This window comes from Talpa europaea (assembly GCF_964194135.1).
Source record: "Talpa europaea genome assembly, chromosome: 6".
NCBI classification, from domain to species: Eukaryota; Metazoa; Chordata; class Mammalia; order Eulipotyphla; family Talpidae; genus Talpa; species Talpa europaea.
The window spans coordinates 22,851,505-22,873,224 of NC_140072.1; the positions used below are offsets into that span (position 1 = coordinate 22,851,505).

General features: G+C 37.2%; 2 protein-coding genes across 4 annotated transcripts in view; one reads left to right on the forward strand and one right to left on the reverse strand.

Moving 5' to 3' along the window:
• Positions 1-21,720, reverse strand: part of MAP4K3 (mitogen-activated protein kinase kinase kinase kinase 3) — a gene marked incomplete at its 5' end in the record, with an annotated part of 132,280 nt that overhangs the window by 81,486 nt on the left and 29,074 nt on the right. For all 3 annotated transcript variants that reach the window (XM_084234526.1, XM_084234525.1, XM_084234524.1), the window contains one exon: positions 1,041-1,098. In XM_084234526.1, coding sequence (XP_084090652.1) covers positions 1,041-1,098 — 58 coding nt within the window. The remainder of the gene's footprint in view (positions 1-1,040; positions 1,099-21,720) is intronic.
• Positions 2,354-2,710, forward strand: LOC311171502 (V-type proton ATPase subunit G 1; the record flags this gene model as incomplete). The annotated part of the gene is made up of 1 exon (XM_084234415.1): positions 2,354-2,710. One exon carries the CDS (start codon positions 2,354-2,356, stop codon positions 2,708-2,710), a length of 357 nt encoding a protein of 118 aa, XP_084090541.1.

Genomic DNA, 21,720 nt, shown 5'->3' on the forward strand with positions numbered 1-21,720 from the left:
TAAAATCTGCAAACAGGTATTGCATTTTTCTATTCGCTCTATTTCACTGTGGTTTTATAAGTCAATCAACACATTCAAATTTCATCTCAATTTCTAAAAAGTTAACTAATGATCTTTAAATTGGGGCAGGCAAGCTACAGCAGCAGGTAGTCTGATTTTCTAGGAACAATCTTTCGTTTTGAGAGAGGAGAGGCAAGAAGGAGAAAGAAAAGCAGGACGCTACAGAGAGAAACTTAAAAGCTACAATATTTTACTATCTGGCCTTTAACAGAAAAAACTGGCCCCCCCCTTGAAAACCAAAATTGCTGAATGGATTTCTGCTCAAACATACTGTTTACCAACAAATTTATATTATCAGTTTACAGTGGAAGAAGCCACATTAGAAAGGCACTCTCACCACTGTGGAACACCATGCACAATGCTTGCTTGTGGTGGGAAAGAGAGAAAAGTGTGTCGTTAGCTCAGAAAGATGGGTTTTGCAGGGAATGGGGGGATTGCAAGGATAGAATATAGTTGAAGCAAATAAAAAATATGGATTAGGGGCTTTATAATAAGCTGCTTGAGTGGTAATTAATAAGACATTAATAACACACAAAAGTGAGAGTTAGGTCTACAGAGAAAACTAAGACTCTAAGAAATGAAGCCACTTGCCCAAGTTCACAGAGCAAGGGAGTGGTTCACACAGACTACTCTACAAATCCCAGTCTCTCCACTGCATCCCAGGGCCCCTCACCACAGGCCAATGTTAAGTAGAAAGTAAACCACTGTCGGTTTCTCACAAGTTAGCTCAATTGAGTTCAGAAGGAACAAAGTCTCTTCAGGAGTTCACTCCCTCACCCATTTATGAGTCACCTTTCAGGGAAGAATTGAGCAAAGTGTCTACAGGTTTCAAAGGGGTGGAAGAAAAAGCAGACACCAGTTCTGTTTTCCAGAAGATGTTGGGAAAAACAAGAGAATGGAGACCAAACATCATTAAAATAAGACTTAAAGATAGCCCATGACTTATAGAAATAAGAAACAAAAGAGTTCAATTAATTTACCTGGTTCCAATTTTATTACTTTAATTGCCGCCAATTCACCAGTATTAACATTCCGTGCCTAAAAGAGAAAAGAAAAGACAATTGTGAAAAAAACTTTAATAAAATGTCATTTTGGCTTACTGTTTATTTTCAATGATACAGAAATATTTATTAACCAAATACAAAAGAGGTATCAACAAAACAGTATATTCCTCTCAAAGAACTCAACATTAAATCTTGGATATATTTGTTAATGGCGATAACAACAATAGTTACTATTCACACACAGACCTTAATATGTGCCAGGCACTATACTGTTTTTATATTAATTCATTTAACCTTCACGACAATCTTATGACGTAGATTTATCGTTTCCATGTTGCAGAGGAGGAAACTAGAAGTTAAAGGACAAGCCAGTAAGTGACAGTGCTGGGATTCAATCCAGGCAATCTGACTCCAGAGACTGAGCGGTTCGGCATTATACTCGATTGCCATTCATTCAAAGGCTGGTTAAAATTTCAAATTAAGTAATTTTTAACTTTTAATTTTCAAAACTTTAGAATGTGAAAAGCCAACACAATTTGCAGCTATGAAACCAGTGCAATTCAATACAAACCAAATTTTACAATCCACATTGTAAAAGCAAAAATCATTTAGAAAATCAATCCATTAATTCCTAATATTTACAGCTATAATTCTGTATAAGCAAGTAGAGATTGCCTTCAATTTGTATAAAAATGGTCATAATTCTGTCAATTTAAAATACTTTGTAGTTGATCAGAATATTCAAAACAGTATTCAAAACTTATATAATATATAAAAACTGTTAACTGAAACTTAATAAATTAATTTTCATATCAACCAATGAAGACCAATACCTGTGCAATAAAAGACCAACATGTGCAATACCCTGGTCACAGAAAGATCCATTTATTGACCAGCATTATTCCTCGCTGCAACACTAAGTTGCAAGCACAATTACTTGCTTATGAATAAGTAAAGATGATCAGTGAATCACAAGAAATAGTAGCATTATACCAGTGGAATTCAGGTACTGTTGAAATATAAAATTTAGCCCTTTAACTCAAAGAATAAAAAGCATTAAACGATCTCCCCATTAAAATTGAGGAAAAAATTAAAATTAAGTTTGCAGAGAAAATTCATTTCTTCAAAAAAAATCCCCATTAACTAATAAACAATGATGCCAACTTATGACAGGCAGTACAAAACAGGTATCAACAGCTATCTAAAACTACATTTAGTGGGTCAGCTGACCCCAGGGGATAATCGGGCTGATTTAGGCCGCTTGCCTGGGCCTCACAGTCGCCGCCGCCATGGCCAGTCAGTCGCAGGGCATCCAGCAGCTCCTGCAGGCCGAGAAGCGGGCCGCCGAGAAGGTGTCTGAGGCTCGCAAACGAAAGAACCGGAGGCTGAAGCAGGCCAAAGAAGAAGCTCAGGCCGAGATTGAACAGTATCGCCTGCAGAGGGAGAAGGAATTCAAGGCCAAGGAAGCTGCGGCTCTGGGATCCCATGGCAGTTGCAGCACTGAAGTGGAGAAGGAGACCCAGGAGAAGATGACCATCCTCCAGGCCTACTTCCAGCAAAACAGGGATGAAGTTCTAGATAACCTTTTGGCCTTTGTCTGTGATATCAAGCCAGAAATCCATCAAAACTATCGCATAAATGGATAAGGGAGAAGAAAGAAGTGCCTGTTCCATGGATTGGCATTTTAGATGCCATTTTAGATCCTGGAATATGAAGCTCTAGCAAGGCTTGAGTTATATTCTTCTGTAAAGGCATTAAATTATTTCCATATATTATATAGTCGGTCCCTTCACTTTTTGAGGAACAGCAAATCTAGCTTCTTTGTACAGATTTAGAGCTTATCCAAAGATTTCATCTTTTTACCTCATATTTTTTAGAAATTTGATGGATAGGCATTGTCTGTTTTCCTATGCTATTAACTCAAGCAACATATATATCAAAATTGACTTTTCTTTCTTAGATGTAGCTTAAAAAGAAGTTTTGTTATTTTTTTTTAAAGAAAGAAAGGGATTAAATATTATTTTCCCTAATGCTTTCTTGAAGGTCAGGGGCTTTATCTATGAAAAAGTAGTAAATAGTTATTTGTAACCTGTGTGAAGCAGCACCAAGCCTTACCGTAGTCCTTTCTGGCTAAGGCTTAGAACAGTGAATAACTAGTATAATTGTTTTATCTGCTTTTAGTTTCTCTTAATCAAAATTACTAGAAGATAGAATTCAAGAACTTGTTACATGTTATTACTTGGTGTACTCAGTCATTTAAAAGTAAAGACTCTTCGTCAAAAAAAATAAAAAATAAAAATAAAACTACATTTAACTCCATAAAGTAAAATGTTTCAAATAGTGTTAGATTAAGTATTTAATTTCCTAAATTGAAAAGCCTTTCCTCATACTTCAGTATCTTTTCCTGTTAGGTTCCTCCATGATACTCTGTCATTCAACCATATATTTTTAAGCTCTTTTCCAAATAAAACAAGATGTGACTATCTAATTCCTCATTCTCCATCATATAGTCTGTCATGTTTTTGTTTTCTGTTTACTGAAAAGAAATTCAGTGTGTGGATGATTCTATTATGGTATAGTTGAGAAAATGTGAAGTTACAGAGAACTAGGATGATTATTTTTATAGCTACGATTTTATTCCCAATTGACCACAAGGGGGCACTCTCTCTACTGACACCACAAATCCCAGTGTCTACCCAAAATGGCTGCTGTACACAATGTACTCTCCTAAAAATATTTAGTAAAACTTAACACCAGCACATATTTAACAGAAAAACTGTGACACTAGCAGTAAACTAGTCTACTAAAGTCAATATTTATGGATATAATTTTTCAAAATTTAACTCATTCCAGGATTTTCTAAAGGATAACAGCCAAGTTTTAAAATTATGGCTCTTTATAGAATCAAAAGAGGGTGGAGGGTGGAGGGGACTCAGCCAAAATGATTACTGTCCTTTCTGTTTTCTCAAAATGTTTCCAATATATAACTTATTTGACATAATTAACATAATTCACAAAAGTAGGAGGATTTAAAAAATTCTCAGGAAACAAATTTCCAAACTTTTCTGCATCAAAATTCTTATCTACGAATGAAAGATCCTTTAGGGTATTATCATTAATCAAGAATCTTGGTCTTCTGGCTAAAATAAATCATATATTACTGTCTGTAAATTTACAAAGGTTACATGCTGAAGTAAATTTAAAAATTAGTATCTCTAATACTCTAACTGCTATTCTTTCAATAATCTAGAGCAATGTATTGGGGGGAGGGAATGAGAGCAAGGTAAATATTGTAAAATATTATGTATAAAGTTAAGCATTTCTATGTTAGTATCAGTAATGTAAAAATTTCAGACTTGCCCAGGGCAAAAAAAAAGAGCCAAATATTCAAAGCATCTCTAGACCCTGTCTTTTGCCACATCACTGATTTAACTGACATTCTTCACATGCTCTGAAAGTGATGTTCAGATCATGTTCTTGAGTTTAAAACTCTTCAGGGGTATGCACCACTGCTTTAAAGACAAAAATACAAATTTCCTGTCAGAATTTAAATTTTCCACTAAACATTTTCAGTAACAGCTTTAATGGGATATAATTCATATACCATAACATTCACCCTTTTAAAGTATAAAATTCAGTGGTTTTTAATACACTTGCAAAGTTATGCAATCATCACCACTATCTAGTTTTGAAACATTTTCATCATCCCCAAAAGAACCCCCAGGCTTATTTAATGCATTCACTCCCTATTCTTCCCCCTCCCAAACAATTACTAATCTACTTTCTGTCTCTGTGGATTTGACTGTTCTCAGTATTTCATAAAAGAAGGATCATACAAAGTATGATCCTTTGTGACTGGATTCTTTCATCAAGCATAACATTTTCAGGTTCATCCATGCTGTAGCATGTATCAGTATTTTATACCATTTGTTGCAGAATAACATCCCATTGTATGGAACTAACACATTTTGCTAGGCCATCTACTAGCTGAAGAATATTCAGGCTATTTCCACTTTTTGGCTTTTATGACTATCAGTGTACAACTTTTTCTTCTCATTCCTACTGGGTACAGACTTAAGAATGGAACTACTAAATCATATGGTAATTCTATATTTAGCTTTTTTGAAGAACTATCAAATTATCTTTGAAAGCAGGTGGCACCACTATGCTCAAACCAGCAATGTACGGGGGCTCCAATTTCTCCACGTCTTTATCAATACTGATATCATCTGTCCTTTTTATGTGAGTTATTCTACATGGTATGAAGTTATCTCATTGTGTTTTGCCTTATAATTCACTAATGACTAAAAACGAGCATCTTTTCACGGCCTTATTGCTCATATCTTTGGAGAAACGTCTATTCAATTCCTTGCCCATTTTTAATTGTTACTTGTCTTTTTTACTGTTGACTCATAGAGCTCTTTATAGAACCTGATACAGCCCTTATCAATGATTTGCAATCAGTGATTTGCAAATATTTAATCTCATTCTGTGGATTGTCTTCATTTTCTTCATGGTACTCTTTGAAGAACAAAAGTTGTTCAATGAAGTCTAACGATTGGTATTTTTTGTTGTGCTTTTGGTATGATAGCTAAGAAACCACTGCCTAACCCAAAGTCACAAAGATTTTTATCCTGTTTTCATCTAAGAGTTTTAAAGTTTCACTTCTCCCATTTAGGTCCATGACCCATTTAGTAAATTTTTGTATGGTGTCAGGTAAAGCTCCAATTTCATTATTTTGCATTTTGATATCCAGTTGTGAAATACATCATTTCCACTGTAAAACCCTTTACTATCTTATGCTATAGACAAGCCAAGCAACTTGCTGTTCCTTAGCGCTATTCACACTTTTGCCATTTGACACATTATCTATATAAGCCATTACTCCAACTCCTAGATACGCTATAAAGTGAGTTAGAGATACTCATTATCCATAAAAAAAAAAAAATGATCACCTACTATATCCCAAGCAACGTTAGGTATTGAAAGCTCACTATTTCGAAGGGGATGTCTCAAGTGAACATGAAGAAAAGTTCTGAAATGGGAGTGAAAAAGGCAGTTTAGTCTTGGCTCTTCCAGTAACTGCGGGATCTGAGCAAGTAATTCCTTTTGTGCTTTCTCGCCAACTCCTGCTCCTCAATTTAAAAAGTAAAAAAAAAAAAACTGTTTCTAAGGTTCCTTCTCATCCTAAGTTAATGTTTACATCAAATAATTTAAATCTGAAGTAACAGATCCCAAATACGGAACCAACTGGCAGATTATATAAGAATCATATGAGAAGTTTAAAAACAAAACTACAGGGAAAAAAACTCCAACAATTTTGAATTAACAAATTTAGACTGGGACCCAGGAGTCTTTAAAGCTACTGAGGTGCTATGCTCAGTCAGGTTGGGGGGCCTGGTCTAAGGCACTGTGCCAGTTTTATAAACTATAAATACCAACTTCTACGTCTGAAAGGGTTTTTACAGGGGTTGTTTTATGAAGGAGTTACCACTCGAAAGCAGAGGTTTGAGAAATGGGCTGAAAAACAACAAGCACAGAAAAGGGATGGGAAAGAGGGCACAGAGAGAAAAACATGAGCAAGGACACAGTGACAAAAACCAGGAGGCTATTTTGAGTGTCTTGGGCAAGCCAAACCTCAGGCTGCCTCCCATATAAACACTCCCTTTTCAGAAGGAAATGGCTCATCCACAGTCCCTGCAGAAGGAATAGTTTTGTTTGCTTTTCCAAAGTTACTTGGACTAAGTATAAGCCTACCACAAGGGCAACCAATCCACAGGAAGACTCTCAGTAGCCAAGGCAGCAAACATTCCAGCATACTCCCAGTTTATACCTATTGTCCTGGCAGAGTTATTTCAAGTGCCTACTTTCACTCTCAAAAATACAATTAAAAATTTATTTAATCTGGATAATAAATTATAAGATGACACAACCAATAAATATTGACTTGACATGAAAATAGGGTCAATCAGATTCTCTAAGACAGGGGCCAGCAAGCATGCTTGTTTTTAGAAATGAAGTTTTACTGTTATACAGTCATGTTCATTTGTTTAAGTATTGTCTGTGTCTGCTTTTACAATAGAGTGGTACAGAGTAGTTGAGATGGAGTCCATATGGTTAACATAACCTAAAGTGTTTACCATTTTACCCTTTAGATAAAAAAAACTTGTTGACCCCTGCTCTAAAGAAACACCATACAACAGAATTTTCTGCATTGATGGAAATTATCTATATATGCTGTGTCCAATGGACTAGCCCAGGCCACAAGTAGTTACTGATCAACGAAACATAGCTAGTATAAATGAAAACTAAATATTATTTAATTATGTGTATATACCATAAAATATATAAATTCAGGGATTTTAATTTTTTTAAATAGGAGATGATAAAACCAACTTTTAAGGACAAAGTTCACAGTAGTAAAAACTACTATAGATTTATGTGACCACCACCAACCAGAAACAGAAAAGCAGCACCACTGCAAAAATTCCCTTGAAAGTTATATTCTCTAGGGCCTCCCCAGTGGCGCAGCGGTTGAGCGCTGGGTTGCGAAGCTGCCCAGCCTCTGCAGTGCCGGTTCGATCCCTGGCCACCAGGCGAGGGTCCCACATGGCACGCAGACCTCTCCTGCCGCCCGCTGCTTCCCTCAGCAGTGCACTTCGTCAGTCTGCCTGTTCTGCTCTCCGCTCTGGCTCTGGTGAATTCTCTCACTCTCCTGCACTTCTGACTGTACTCAGTGCTTATATAAATAAATAATCTTCAAAAAATAAAAAAAAAAAGTTATATTCTTCCCTCACTCTAATCCCTAGAAATCGCTGATTGTTCTTTGCCACATCAGTTTTGTCTTTTTAAGAATTTCATATAAATTAAATCATCTTTTATGACTTTTTTTTTATATAGAGGCATGTTTTCTTTCTTTCTTTATTTGTTTGTTTGTTTTGTTTATACATGCACTGGGTACAGTCAGAAGCGCGGGAGGGTGAGAGAATTCACCAGAGCCAGAGCGGGGAGCAGAACAGGCAGAAGGACCGAAGTACACTGCTGAGGGGAGCAGCGGGCGGCAGGAGAGGTCTGCGCGCCATGCGGGACCCTCCTCCGGTGGCCGGGAAGCATCCGGGGATCGAACCGGTGCCGCAGAGGCCGCGGGCAGCTTCGCAACCCAGAGCTCAACCGCTGCGCCACCGGGGAGGCCCTCTTTTATGACTTTTTGATACAACCTTATTTCACCAAATTGATGAATGTATCATTAGTATGTTTCTTTTTATTGTTGAGTGGTATTCCATTGCATGGCTATTCTACATCTTTGTCAGCACTTGGTATTGTACTTTTTATTTTAGCCATTCTAACAGATGTGCGATAGTATCTCTGATGGTTTTAATTTGCCTTCCCACTGGCTAATGATGTTGAATATCCATGTGTTTACTTGCCATTCTTTGGTGAATTATCTTTTAGCTTTCTGTCCATGTTTTAATTGGGATGTTTATTTTCTTACTGAGTTTTTAGAGTTCTTTATATATACTAGATACAAATCCTCTGTCAGATACATGATTTGTAAATATTTTGTCTCTATGTATATTATATGTTGAAAAGATTATCTTTCCACTGTTGAATTACCTTTCATCTTTGTCAGAATTAACAAGTTGTGTTTATATGGGTCTACTTCTGGACTCTATATGGATCCATTGCTCTTCTATCTATATCTTACTGGTACCACACGGTCTTAATTACTATAGATTTTTATAAATCTTAAGGGGCCCTCGCTGGTGGCCTAGGGTTTAAGTCTTAGGGCTATCACTGCTAAGGCCCGCGTTCAATCCCCAGCCAGGGAGCTACCCACATGGCACAGCAGACCTCTCCTGTCTTGCCCGCTGATCCCCTTAGCAGTGTATTTCAGTAAATCCACCTGTTCTGCTCCCACTCTGTCTCTGGTGAATCCTCTTGCCCGCCCCCCATGCCTCTGTCTGACACCCCAGTTCTTCTATACAATAATTTAAAAAATACTGTGATTCACCCAACTTTATTTTTCTTTTTCAAAATGGCTCTGGCTACTCTTGGTCCTTTGTCCTTACAAATTTTAGAATCAGCTTGTCTATATTTATTTTTTAAATCCTGGTGGCATTTTGATTGGAATTGCATTAAATCTATCAGTTAATTTAAGGGAACTGATTATCTTTACAATGTAGTCTTTCAATCCATGAATGATACTAGCAGGTCTCTCTGTTTAGACTTTGTTATTTCATTAGTGTGTTAGTTATCAGCGCATAGACCATATATACTATTTTAATGTGGTAATGACAACTGACTAGACATCACAATTCTAAAAAGTTTGAACATGAAATACTGAGAACGGTAACACTGTGCAATGTAACTAAATGTGAAAATGGTGTCATAAAACTGTGCCAGTGTCTTAACAAGGAGGCAAAGTGACTCTGTGAAGAAAAAGAAGATACAATGAGGGGATAGTCAGTAAGGAGCAGGGAACAAAACAAACACAGAGAGAAAACAAGAGATACTACCAGAATGCAACAGAATTCCAAAGCTGACCGGAGCTCCTAGGAACTTTCCAGTTCCATATCACACATATCTTTTTAATAGTCTTTTTTTCCCCCCTTGAATTAACTTGAATGGCTCTTTATTTGGAAGTCAGAGATGAAAGATCTAAATTTCTAGGGCTGTAATATGGTAATTTCAAAGAAAGGGGGGCAAAAAAACAGATTGAGACTATCATATTGCTAGGGGGAAAGGAGGTCCTGAGCAAACGCCACACAGGCTCTGTGGGCTCCACCCCCGCGACACTGGGAACTACAAATCCCATGATCACCAAAGGGACGGCTGCGAGGACCCGAGGGCGGCGTTAAGCAGCCAGGCTCGTGGTGTGAGCACCTGAGTATTTAACTGGCCCTGTGGCCGGGGTCACCCTCTTGGCCAAGCGGTGTGCTCGGTTTTTCTCCAGCTCGGCGGGTCACCGGGATTCCAGGTCGCCGGAACGGGTAGGACGCATTTACGAACTTATCTCCCTCTTTTTCTCCGAGTTATTTATTGCCCCATTCCCCCTCACCGTACAACCTTTGTGTGTGTCTGGGTTTAGCGGTAATAAGTCCCCTTTAAGCGCGCAGGTGAGGACCCCCAGTCAGGCAACCCGCTCTCTATCGGGGTTGCTCTGTAACGATATTAGCTTTCTAATTAGCTGGGCTCCTAATGATTGAATATACACACGAAGACAATCTGAGAATGAAAGACAAGAGAGTAAGCTATATTTCAAAGTTAAATTTTTAAGTTGTGCGGAATTCTAAATGAATTTGTTTCGTATCAGAAACACTTTTCAGTGGCAACTGGAAGACTTCAAATGACAATTTAGATGATAATAAGAAGGATAAAATTTAACTGTGGCATTCAATCTGGGAAAGGATAAGGGACCCAACCAGGTTAGATATAGGTAACCGGAGGGGGGAAGCATAAGGAAAAGATTCACTTTTTTAATGGTTTTAAATATTTTTAAGCATGCATTTTAAGAACAAAAAAAAGTAAAAGTGTAAAAACACTGTATATGTGACATATAACGCTAGCTAATAATTTTAACAACACTCTATGTGCAACATAAACAAGCACACATAAGAAACAGGGTGTGTCAGCTACAGTTTAAGCTAAATTAATCAAAGTTCTGACAGATTGTCAATCTGAAGACTTTACGTATTATTAGGAATGGTCAAGAAAAGCAACACAGGGCCTCCCGGGTGGCGCAGCGGTTAAACGCTGGGTTGCGAAGCTGCCCGCAGCCTCTGCAGCGCCGGTTCGATCCCCGGCTGCTCCCCGGCCACCGGAGGAGGGTCCCACATGGCGCGCAGACCTCTCCTGCCGCCCGCTGCTCCCCTCAGCAGTGTACTTCGGTCCTTCTGCCTGCTCTGCTCCCCGCTCTGGCTCTAGTGAATTCTCTCACCCTCCCGCGCTTCTGACTGTACCCAGTGCTCCTATAAATAAATAAATCTCTAAAAAAAAAAAAAAAAAAAAAAAAAGGCAACAGCTATATTTTAGTTTTATAGTTTGCCATGAAAACATTAAAAAAGTCCAAAAGCTTCTAATTGAAAAGGCATAGATTTATATGAGGAAATACAACTTGGCTAACCACATGTGTTTTCCAGTTAGTAATCTTAGCATTTCAAGCTAAGTATATTTTAAAATATAATATCATAAGGCAAACAAGAGCTCTTGAAATGACTAGAGAATTGTGTTATTTTGTCAGAGCACTCACTCCACATCATGGTCTATCTCTTCAGCAGTTTCATAATACCGATACCAGACAGACTCTTACAGTGACTTTTGCCAACTTCCTAATGTGAAGTAGACAAAAGCCAGCAATCTCTATGCATGTTAATAACACAGGGATTCCAAAGAAAACCAATCATTGATGATTACAAAATAATATCCTATAACCTTCTAAAAGGTTTGCTAATTTACCTAGAACAACCTAAGTAATGCTTAAACAAGGGGGAGAAGGGTATGTCATTTCACAGCATTCCTACCTGCAAAGTTTTGTCCTGTATCAACATATGAACACAATAATGCTCAGAATGATAATGACAATGACAACAATACCATATAAGCCACACGAAAGAATTACCTCTAACTGAGCACTTACCATGTGCCAGACATGTGACAGAAGTTTTATGTTTAAAGTTCATTTATCCCACAATGATGCTGTAAGGAAGGCATTATTATTAAATTTATTTTTTAGATGATTTAACTGGCACTCAGAGAAGTCAACAAATTTGAACCCAGGCTGTCTTGATTCCAAAAAAGCTATGGTCTTAATTATGACCAGGAATTTTACTCAAAAGAGATTCTTTGAAAGAATAGTCACTATGCAGATATTATACACACTTATAACTTCCTTAGAGTTAACAATTCCACTCCAAATTCAAATTGTATCTAGATTTTACTTTTGAGGAAAACATTAGAGAAATTTTAAAATTTCATCAGTTGCTTCACTTAATAATGAGTGCCAGGAGCTGTGTAAGATGTCTTTTACAATGAGCACTTGAGGGAAGAGAATCTAATACAGAAGAAAAACAAATATAAGAGTGGAAATTCTGATATAATATTATAGGAATAATTGTGATAGGATCTTTCAATAATAAGGAAGTTAGAAAAGTATTCCAATAATACAATTATGATCTGATTTTTTTTTTTTTTTTTTTTTGGTGGGACCCTCACCGGCGGCTGGGGAGCAAGCCGGCACTGCAGAGGCTGCAGGCAGCCTCGCAGCCCAGCACTCAACCGCTGCGCCACCAGCGGAGGCACTATGATCTGATATTTTACTTAAAAATTTTTTTTTTACCAAGGTGATATGTGTTTGAAGTACAAACAAAAAGAACAACATTTTTATTTCCTAACACTTTACCTGAAGCAAAAATAAAACAATTGATTTTGCTGGGACAGCAATCAGAATCTATAATTTGAATCAATGTCAAGAGCAGATACAACACTACTCGTTCTTATATATAACCTAAACAACTTTCTAACATTCTAATATCCAGGTTTTTTTTTTTTTAAAGTATGCCAATTCATTCAAGAAGTAACACCAATTCATCAGTACTATTATCATAACGTGCAATAAACCCATCTTTAAGGGGCTCTCAATGTATGGAAAATACCAAACAAATTAAGACTGAAAATTGTTATCTTGCTGTTGAAAAACTTTAAAAAAGCACATAAAATGTGGATTTTACCACCTTACACACACACACACACACACACACACACACACACAGTTTTAACTCAGAATGGTTTTAATCAAGTCATAGCTAAAAAGCTTTCTCCACTACCTGAGGATACTGTCTATGAATTGACGATATTTTATTAATTCATAAAGTTGCCCTTCAGATTTTCACTATGTTGTATCTTAAACGACAAACGAAATGCTTATGATGGAACTGTTCTCTTAAACATGAAAGAAATTACATAATTTGACTGAACTAGGTCCCCATTCTCACTATTAAATTCCTTTCAACTTATCTAACAGTTTATAGCCTTTGTTTTTTATTAGGATGAACATAATTTTCCAAGTATAAGAACATTCATATTATCCTATTTATCCAATATCATTTATACTAATAACAAAACTTTGCTTACTAAAATTAATTGTGATATTCTACACTTACTCCCATTTTAAATTGTCTCTTACTGTTATAGAATCAGAAAACCAAACATTCTAGATTACAACTGGCTCTGAAAATCATTTTATAAAATAATTCTTTCCATACGTTTAAAAAAAAATAAAACGAAGGAAAGACTGAGATCTCAATTATTCTTCAAAATATTTTCTGAGATATATGCTCTATTTAAAACCTAAAAAGTTTTGTATCCATAACATTATAATTGTTTAAAAAGTTTAGGGTAATAATGTGCTCAGTGCACAGAATACGTACATATAATTCAATAGTAAAATATCAGAAAAACGGGGGAACTACAATTTTTTAATACTAAATGTCTAATACTCCAGCGTTCCCATGGTAAAATAAAGTAAAAGACCATTCAGTGTATGTTTCCAAGCCTTTAGGAATATTTTTTTTAATTCAATAGGTTTTAGCTCCAAGACCCAAAGTTTTAACAAATCAGGATATTTTTCCTAAAACAACTTTAACAGAAATATCAGAAATAGTATCTTCTTTTCACTTATAAGAGTATACTCTTGGTGAGGTAAAATGATTTCTATTTCTAAAAATGTATAAGATCAGAAACTCTTAAAGTAGGGTTCGTGGATGCAAAAGTCTTGGTCAGTCCTAATATAAATCTAACGAAACTACTAAATTAGTAAAATCTTATAGATTCTCTATACTTGCTATGTGTTTACACATACAACTGAATACTGTACCATTACAAAAAAGAGATCTTTAAGTACTGGCAATGAAAAAGAGCTCCAGAGTATAAAACTAGATGAATAACAGTAGTACGCTGTTTTTGAGTAAGAGATGGAAATGAAAATATGCACAAAGTAAGTCAGGAAGAATACAGAAATTAATAAAAAATAATTATATGTAATGAATGGGCTACAGAGAAAGAGGTAGACAGGGATAGGTAGGAGCAAGATTTCTCAGGGTAAACATTTTTAAAACAGCATTTTAATTTTAGAACCAAGTAAATGAATACATACCCTGTTGCAAAAATGAGAGTAAAACAATTAAATCTGAGGACCTTCCTGGTGGCGCATGGGGTTAAGCACCACATTATGAAGCAATCTGCAGCCTCTGCAGCACCAGGTCGATCCCCGGCCAGCCAGGGAGCAACCCACATGGTGAAGCAGACCTCTCCTGTCTCGCCTGCTGCTCCCCTCAGCATTGTATTTCAGTCAGTCTGCCTGTTCTGATCCCCACTCTGTCTCTGGTGAATCTTCTCATCTCCTTGCATCTCTGGCCTGTACCCCAGCTCTTGTATGCATAAATAAATAAATCTTTAAAAAAAAAATCTGAAATACAAAGATAAAAAGAAATTTGTGATTTGGTTAATAATTGGTCAAAAAACTTAATCGACCATGGTGTAAGCCTTTTCTGAGTGACATTTAAAGGAGTAACTAAAATTACAACATTAATAACCACTGTGTGAAACATCAGTCACACAAATGCATTTACAATTGTCTATATGCTCATACTAGATTTCAAAGCAAACTAGAGAACATTTTAAAAAGCATATTGTGGGCCTCCCCAGTGGCGCAGCAGTTGAGCGCTGGGTTGCGAAGCTGCCCGCAGCCTCTGCAGCACCGGTTCGCAGCCTCTGCAGCGCCGGTTCGCAGCCTCTGCAGCGCCAGTTCGATCCCCGGCTGCTCCCCTGCCACCAGAGGAGGGTCCCACATGGCTCGCAGACCTCTCCTGCCGCCCGCTGCTCCCCTCAGCAGTGTACTTCGGTCCTTCTGCCTGCTCTGCTCCCCGCTCTGGCTCTGGTGAATTCTCTCACCCTCAAGTGCTTCTGACTGTACCCAGTGCTTGTATAAACAAACAAACAAACACATATTTATTTTAAAAAAAAAGCATATTGTTCACCTTGTTCAGGAGAAAGTTCCACATTATAAGTCAGTACGAAGTCAGCAAAAAAAGTAAACACTTGTGACGGACAGTAATACTTTTGACATTGTAGATAAAGGTTTTAATAACAGCCAGCTCAATGCAGGTCAGGCTGGGATTATGCTAAAACTGGCAGGTTTGAGATGGTGAACAGTATCCTTCGATCCAGTCAAGAAATGAAAGCATAAGAGGAAAGGTTCACTTCCAATATCTGACGCATTTTCTTCCCCCAATCAAACAAAAAAGGACATGGAAACCATCCTGCTTCCATCTTTTGGCATGACTGGGAGTCTGGGTGAGGAGAAGAAAAGTTTACATTTAGCACCTCCCTAACATATGTAAAAGTGGCTCATTTTAAAAGTACTTTAGGACCTGCCTAGAGCGCCAGGGTCAGATAAGCTTGGCAAATGACTTCCAGAAATCAGAATCTAAGTCACAGCCTCATCACACAGAGAAATCTGAGTACTTACACAAAAACTGTGCCAGAAAGTTAAGGGCTCCTGTTACAAGCATACATTTCAGAGTTTATTCTAAGAGACTGTTCTAAGTAGAGTCTTTGTTCTGGTATCTAAAATCTAACTCAGTAAATAATATTTATATGGAGGAGGGTGGGTTTAATCTGATAACAAAGGTATTTTATATTTCTGGAACGTTTAAAAGGCATGCTCACAAAAAGAAAAACAAGCTGTTGAATTTAAAAACAAGACCCAATCTCGTAGCAACACAAGCAGAAATTTATGAAGAACTTTCATCTAAGCTGAAGACTCATATAACCAACTTGTCCAATTTACTTTTATTTGTACCTCATATACTTCAAATTCAACCCTCCTACCCAAAAAAATCTATTCCTCGGGTGTAATAACACTGCACTCTGCCATCTAAGTGTCCATGTGAGAATCTTACAGCCCAACACCTTACCCCTTCCTGCCACTCCTCACCTCTGCATTCACAGAATCATCAATGTCTGCTGAATCCTTTTACTTTATTCTCCACTTCCAGTGCCATAGAGGCCGCCATTATCTCTTGTCTGGAATACAGCAAGTCTCCAAGCTGGACTCTGTCTTGACTTCAAAATCTATGCATCTAGGCTTGGCTCTCGTTTTTATTAGCATAGACTGCTCATAATATTCCTTTATGAATTTTTAATTATCTGCTATATTTATAGATGTCACCTCTTGTTCCTAATAATTTTTTTGCCTTCTCGCTTCTTAAATGAATTTCCCAGAAGCTTGTCTTTTACATATCTTTTCAAAGACCCAGCTTTTTTCCCCTACTGAATTCCCCTTCCTCATTATTTATAGTTTGTCTGGTATCAATGGATTTACTTTGCTTTTTCTACTTCTCTAGGGTTCTGAATGCTGTATCATTCCAATTTTTGTTATTTCTTGTTCTTTAATAAATTTGCAACTACACATTATGACTACATATCCTGCTTAATCTATATCCACAGCTTTGATAATTTTTCATTGACATAAGTACTACATAATTTTCATTGTAATTTCCCCTTTAACTATGAGTAATATGGTTTTTAGCTTCTGAAAGCAGGGTTCCTAGGCAAGAGAAAGTAAGAGACTAGGTTTACCCTCATCCTGAAATAACTAAAAAATAATAAAAATACAGTAAACAATGGTCTTTAGCCAATAATGACCAAATAGAACACTACAGGGATTCCTGAAAATGGAAGGCCCTACAGGGCTCTGTTTATAGCCTACAGATCATTTCCAGACCTTAGTAGGGAGAGGAAATACAGATGTAGTGCAATGGTCTGCCTGAGTTGAGGAGACGGAGCTGGAAAAGAGGGACACTAGGCAGCCAGACTCATGGGGCAGGGTGCCAAACAGTAGAGAACGCTTCAGAGATCTGCAGTCCTCTCTATCTCGATGAGAGGCCTAGTACAAGAACTACCAGAGGAGAGAAAGCAATCCCCAAAGCTCATTAAAGGCCAAGATTAGATCATATTCCAACCAGCTGCAGTAGAAAACCTCTTCAGTGGCAATGGGTAAGAGTAGTCACCAGTAAATTGGGCTTCATGTTAGGGGAAAATAGACCTTAAGCTACAAGCTACTCTGTTCCCATTTAAGATTAACAAACTTCAAAAGGGTCTGTTTGCAAAGAAACTTCACTGCACAGAACAACACTCAAGAATATTAGGATAGGGCCTCCCCGGTGGTACAGCAGTAGAGCGCTGGGTTGCGAAGCTGCCCGCAGCCTCTGCAGCGCCGGTTCGATCCCCGGCTGCTCCCCGGCCACCGGAGGAGGGTCCCACATGGCTCGCAGACCTCTCCTGCTGCCCGCTGCTCCCCTCAGCAGTGTACTTCGGTCCTTCTGCCTGCTCTGCTCCCCGCTCTGGCTCTGGTGAATTCTCCCACCCTCCCGTGCTTCTGACTGTACCCAGTGCTTGTATAAATAAATAAATAAAAATCTTTTAAAAAAAGAAAGTTAAAAAAAAAGAATATCAGGATATCCAGCACACAGGTAAAACTCTCGATTATCTAGAATCTAATAAAAATTACTAAGAATGGAACAAAGTAGAAAAATACAGCCTATAAAATGGAAATGAAAATAAATCTATAACAAGAGGTCAAATTATAATTAGTACACAAGGACACTAAAATAAAGGTCAATAAACTATCAAATATTATAACGATATTCTACATAGGCAAGAGTAAAGATTAAGCAAGATAAGTAGAAACAGGGAATATAAAAAAGATCCAAATCATACTAACAGATGAAAACTAAAATAACTGAACTACAAGAAAAATACAGTGGATAGCATAGCAGTTTAGATACCACAGAAATCAGAGAAATTAGAAAAATAGTAAATACAAACCCTCCAAAATGAAACAGAGGAAGACGGGAATAAAATGAACAGAGCATGTGTGTTACCTGTGGGACAACTTCATGCAGCCTAATTTACAGGCAAACAACATCTTTTAATGGTCAAAGTGTTTCCAAATTTGATGAAAACTATACACCCACAGAAGAAATCTGAATGGATTCTTAGCATAAAAACATGCCCCCCCCCAAAAAAAACCCAAACAAACCATTAAGCAAATCAAAATCTTACTGTTTACAATTGTGATAGAAAAATAATAAAAGCAAGAAAGGAAAAAGACACATTAATATAGAGGAACAAAGATAAGAATAAAAGATCTGTGGTTGGAAACAATACAAACCAGAATATAGTAAAGCAACATGTTAAAAGTATTGAAGAAAAATTCAAACTTGAATTATCTACCCAATTAAAAAATTATTTTTCAAAAATGAAGGTAAATTAAAGACCCTGAACTAGTTGAAAAAACTTATCTCCATGAGGGTACACTCACAAATCCTTCAAGCAAAAGGAAACTGCTATCTGACCAAAATATGTCTTGCTATAAAGGAGTGAAGAACATCAGAAATGGTAAATGTAAGACTTTTCAAATCTCTTTAAAAAGATAAATGACTGATTAAAATAAAAATCACAGCTTATTGAAGGACTTATTACATGCACAGGTGAAATGTATGACAACAGCAGCACAAAGGACAGAGGGGACAGATGGAAGTATACTGTTGTTATAAAGTGATACACAACTACCTCTAAGTTCACAGTGATCAATTAAAGATGAATGCTAAAAGTCTTAAAACCACTAAAAATGTAAGAGTAAACCTAATAAAGCAGTAATGAGATAAAATGGAACCCTAAAAAGTACTCAATTCAAAAAGAAGTCAAAGAGGAAAAAGGGAACAAGTAACAGATTGGACAAGCAGAAAACAAGTAACAAGATGATAAGTTTAAGCCAAACCAGATCAATAACATCTAACTTGAACCCTGCATGGTTCGGTGGTGCAGCAAAGTGTGCCTGGGTCTGCTGCATCCACTGCGTCCACCACCACACCTGGTGCAAGCAGGGTTTGATAGCCTAACTGGTATAGGGTGAGTTTTGAAGCACTGGTGGGAATTGGGTTTTGAAAAATGCCCAGTTTTGAAATTGTGCCTATCAGGTCTGAAACCCACAGACCCTAAAAGCCATCAAACGCAGGATAACAAATGGTTTGAGACTGAATTGTTAAGATACTCTCTTTAAGACCTTCAGTTCGTCTTCAGGCCTTTGTTTTGTTGCTTCTGATCATGGATCATGGCTCCCGCCTCTGGAGCAGGAGCCTAGAGCTGTATATTGCTGCTCAATCTTTCATGTCACCTGCTGACCGGCACCAATGTCCTGTGCCTGAGGCCTCCAAGAACTGTACACTGGTACCTGATGCTCCACATTACTGCCTGTTGACTAGCACTGCTGGCCTATGCCTAGCCACTTCTAAGAGCTGTGCACTGCTTCTGATCTTCCAGTACTGCCACCTGATCATTGCCTGACTGCCACTTCGCCTCCCTATACATTCAGCACCATCTCCTGTTACTATTGCCTCCAGCACTGTCCATTCCAGCCTCTGGCTAGGTGCTGCTGGCTGCCACCTAAGTGGTATCACCTGTGATTACCTCCAGTTGCCACCTGAGTTGGGTCCTGGTCCACCACTTATTGGTGTGCCACCACTCCAAGTTCTCATTGAAGGGGCAGTGCCTTCTAGCACAAACAGCTTTTGGTTTGGACTACTGGACACTGCAGACACTATCTGAGCTAGGCAGATAGTCTAACAGTCTTAGAAACTTGCTCCTTTTTCCTTATCTCTCTCAACCCTCATAATTAAACCCTGTTGTTGTTATACTCTGAGCCTGAGTCATGACTTGCAATAGTAAGTGCACAGATGTGGACTTATGAACTGTGACATTCCCCCAGATTTGCATGGTTTCCTATCTAATGAGCAAATATTGTCAGAATGAATTACTGGGGAAAAAATAAAAGCAGGAAGCCCCAACTATATGCTGCCTACAAAAAGCGTATTCTAAAAGACAAAAATAAGTTAAAAAGTAAAAGTTAGAGGATCTAACATATTATACAAATCAAAAGAAAGCTAGGGTTACTCTAGAAGACAAAATAGATTTCAGAGCAAAGAGTATTATTAGTTATAAAAGTACTCATTTTATAATGACCAAAGTTCATTAAGAGGTGAATTCATTAAGAGGGCATACAAACTAAATGTTTATGCACCAAAAAACAAAGCTTCAAAATACATGAAACAAAGTTTGGTAGAACTTCAAGAAGAAACAGGCAAGTCCACAATTACATTCAAGCACTTTAAAACTTCTAGCAAGAAAATCTGTAAGATATAGAATAATATTATCAGAATAATATTATCAACTTAATCTACCTGACATTTATAGGGGCAGTACACTCAGCGACCACATAATTCACATTCTTTTCAGGGCATGAAGAATATATACTAAGAAATATTCTCAATCAAAAAATAAGTTTGAAAAAATATTCAAATCATAAAAAGTATGTTCTCTTATCAAAATGAAATCACATTTGAAATCAGTAACACACAGATATCTGGAAAATTCCAAGTATTTAGAAACCAAGAAAAACATCTTTCACAAGATAAACTACTCAACAGCATGGTTGTGGGGGAGGGAGGTGGAGAGAAAACACAAATCTACTACTATCAGGTAGGAGAAAGATGACGCCATTACAGATAGTAATTAAAAGGATAATTCAGGGATATTATAATTTTATGCCAACAAATTTTAATTTGGAAAAATGATGACCTTAAAAAATAAACTACCAAAATTCATTAAAGAAATACAAAACCTAAATAGTCCTGCGTCTACAAAAGAAATCCAATCTGTAGTGTAATGTCCTACAAAGAAGCCTCAATGTCCAGATTGCTTCACTAATGAATTCTACCAAACACTAAAGTAAAAAACTAAACAGACTCTTCCAAAAAACTGCAGATAATACATGATTTTATGGGGCTAACGTGAGAACAGGAACTGAGACCAAAAGCACACAAGGGAACCTTCAGCTATGATGGAACCCTTCTAAATTAGATTGTAGTGAAGGTTGTGAAACAGTATAAATTTGCAAAAGATCAAACTGTAATACAGTTTTGGGTAATCTTTATGACTATAAACTATAAACTAAAGACAACAAAGTAATTTAATAACACCATGGACAGAAACAAACTAAAAATAATTATTGAGATTCTTTACGCAATCCTGGTTATATTACCGTGTATAAATGCCTATTTACCTAGTAGTATAATAAATGTAAAGACAAGCCTCTTACTTACAGACACTAAGATAAGAACAGTATGGTTATGGGAAGAAATGGCTTTAAGAAAGTCACAGTGCTTAAGTTTATAGTTTCTAAGTACTAATTCCAACAACACACTGAAAAGAATAGAAAGGTATTTTTACTTGTTACTTAGAAAAAATTCTCTCCACAAAACCGAAGCACAAAATACTGTATATTTTTATGCCCAACATTCACTTTCTCAATAAGCTTTGTAGGTTTTCCTGATTGCATCAGAGAAATAACTTTTGGCTGACCTTTTGGTTTCTCTTTACACCTAGGTTTAGATGGGAGGGCAGTAATTTAGAATGGTAATTTAGAAGGTCTGCTGAACTGTCTTTAATAATAAGAAGGCTGATTTCCAGTTCAGAAACAGGCCACTGCATTAAGTAAAAGGCAGAAGAATCCTAGTTGTATTAGCAAAATACCACAAAT